Source organism: Telmatherina bonti, assembly GCF_933228915.1.
Source record: "Telmatherina bonti genome assembly, chromosome: 17".
NCBI classification, from domain to species: domain Eukaryota; kingdom Metazoa; phylum Chordata; class Actinopteri; order Atheriniformes; family Telmatherinidae; genus Telmatherina; species Telmatherina bonti.
This window is the reverse complement of record NC_136615.1, coordinates 18,573,966-18,575,781: the sequence shown is the minus strand read 5'-3', so window position 1 is coordinate 18,575,781 and position 1,816 is coordinate 18,573,966. Positions and strand designations below refer to the sequence as shown.

The 1,816-nt window shown below is 40.5% G+C and overlaps 1 protein-coding gene across 1 annotated transcript in view; it reads left to right on the top strand.

Annotated features, from left to right (window-relative positions):
- Positions 1-840: 840 nt before the first annotated feature.
- bspry (B-box and SPRY domain containing) overlaps positions 841-1,816 on the top strand; it is a gene marked incomplete at both ends in the record, with an annotated part of 8,499 nt that continues 7,523 nt past the window's right edge. Inside the window, 2 exon segments of the mRNA XM_079257041.1 lie at positions 841-896; positions 898-1,315. Coding sequence (XP_079113167.1) covers positions 841-896; positions 898-1,315 — 474 coding nt within the window.

The window sequence follows — 1,816 nt, the reverse complement described above, 5'->3', positions numbered from 1 at the left end:
ATATACCATCTTCCTTGAGATTATTCTGGGATTAGGGCTTTTCCAGACACTGGTATGTGTCTTAATATTCCAACTGGTCCTGTCCCTAGGGAGTGTCTGCTCCCCTGATCCCTGTGCATACTGATATGATGAAACCGGGAACACCTATCCTTCCTGAAAAAGGTGGAGTTTTCGTAATGCTATAGCTGCTGCACATAATTAACTTTGCTGGTCAAAATTAAAAGAAAGTAACAAATCAGACATTATTTTAGATCTACAGAAGAGGAATATTACATGACAATTTCAAACAAAAGAAAATTACAAGTCAGCAGAATGAGTTCAACATCCAGGAGTTGCAATTAGAAACTATGTACTGTTCTAAAGTTGTATTGCGTACATGGTATTGTCTTATTAATAGCCATCACAAATCCCAAATTATGAAGTTAGAAGAGCTAAAGATTCATCTGGTCAAAATAGTATCAGAAGCACAACCTGTTAGGCCAATAAGTTCCCTGTTGTAGATTAAAAATTAAATCGATCAAACACAACCACCTTACCTGGAATTTTAATTCAAAGTCTTTACAGGTTGCATAATAATAATTTTCCAAACAAAAACAAAAATAGTACAGGCTACATCAAAATGCCTCAGTTAGGGAATCATATGTTTTAAGAGGCAAAACTATATAGGAGGACAATAGGTAAAGGAAATATGGGCTATAAGGCTACTCTGCAGACACTTTTTCCTGGATTTGACAAATATTTGTTTGTGATTCATGTTTTAAAACTACAAGGCAGCTGGCAGCTGACAACCTGGAACCACTTTAAACCAGTGAAGCAGAAAACTTCCAGCTCTGGCCTCTCATGTCCGTGTCACTTCCGTGTTCCGCTCACCTGTTCCACCTGTGTTACAGCGTTGTACTGTAGGTGTGACTCCACTCTGCCGGTGCACCTGCTGCGTTATTGTGCCATGACCGAGGAATTCACAAATTGCGATTTAACATGCTCATCTACACCGAAGGAAACCTTAAACAGCATGGATGTGGAGTTTGAGCAACCTATTTTCTCTGTGTTGGCCGGAGGTATGAAGGCTCAGGACGAGCAGCACACGGGCACCGTGGCGTGTCCGAGCACCTGCGGCGGCGGCGCCACATCACCGACTGCCTCCGACGCCGAGTCCGGGATCTTTTCTGTGGAATGTGAGCTGTGTGTGGATCACGAGTCCGATTTAGAGTGGTTCTGTGGCACCGAGCAAAAACTCATCTGTTCCCACTGTTTAACCGGCTCCTGCAGTGGACACACCGTGACCCGTTTGGCCAGCAGAGTTGCCGCAGTCAGGGTAACTTTGCGCCTGTTTACTCAATGTGCAACAGCTGTTCCGGTTTTAATTTGTATTACTTAAGCTGTCACATACAGTAGTAAATTGTAGAAACGTTGTTGCCAAGTAGGTTAAATGGCCTACAGGCCGCTTTTGTTGTGACATCTTTCAAGTAATACCACTTATTTGATCTTTCAACTTATTTGTTCCTAACTTTACGTTTTTACTTAATCGATTTAGTATAAGAATACCTATTTCCTTTGTAACTTAAATAAAGGATCAAGCTGTTTTTAAAGACCTGCCCTGATCATTAACTTGCTTATATTATACTCAGTTCCTAATAAAAACTGTAAAAAAAAAAAAAAAAAAAAAAGATCACATTTAGAGACCAAGTTACGATGGAAAACACAATTCGTCCAACAATTTAACAGGTTATTATTCATTATTGGGTGTGCCTCAATTTGTATGTTGCTTTTCTTGCTGATCATCAGCAGCATGTCAGAGGACAGGATTTTCTTGTTG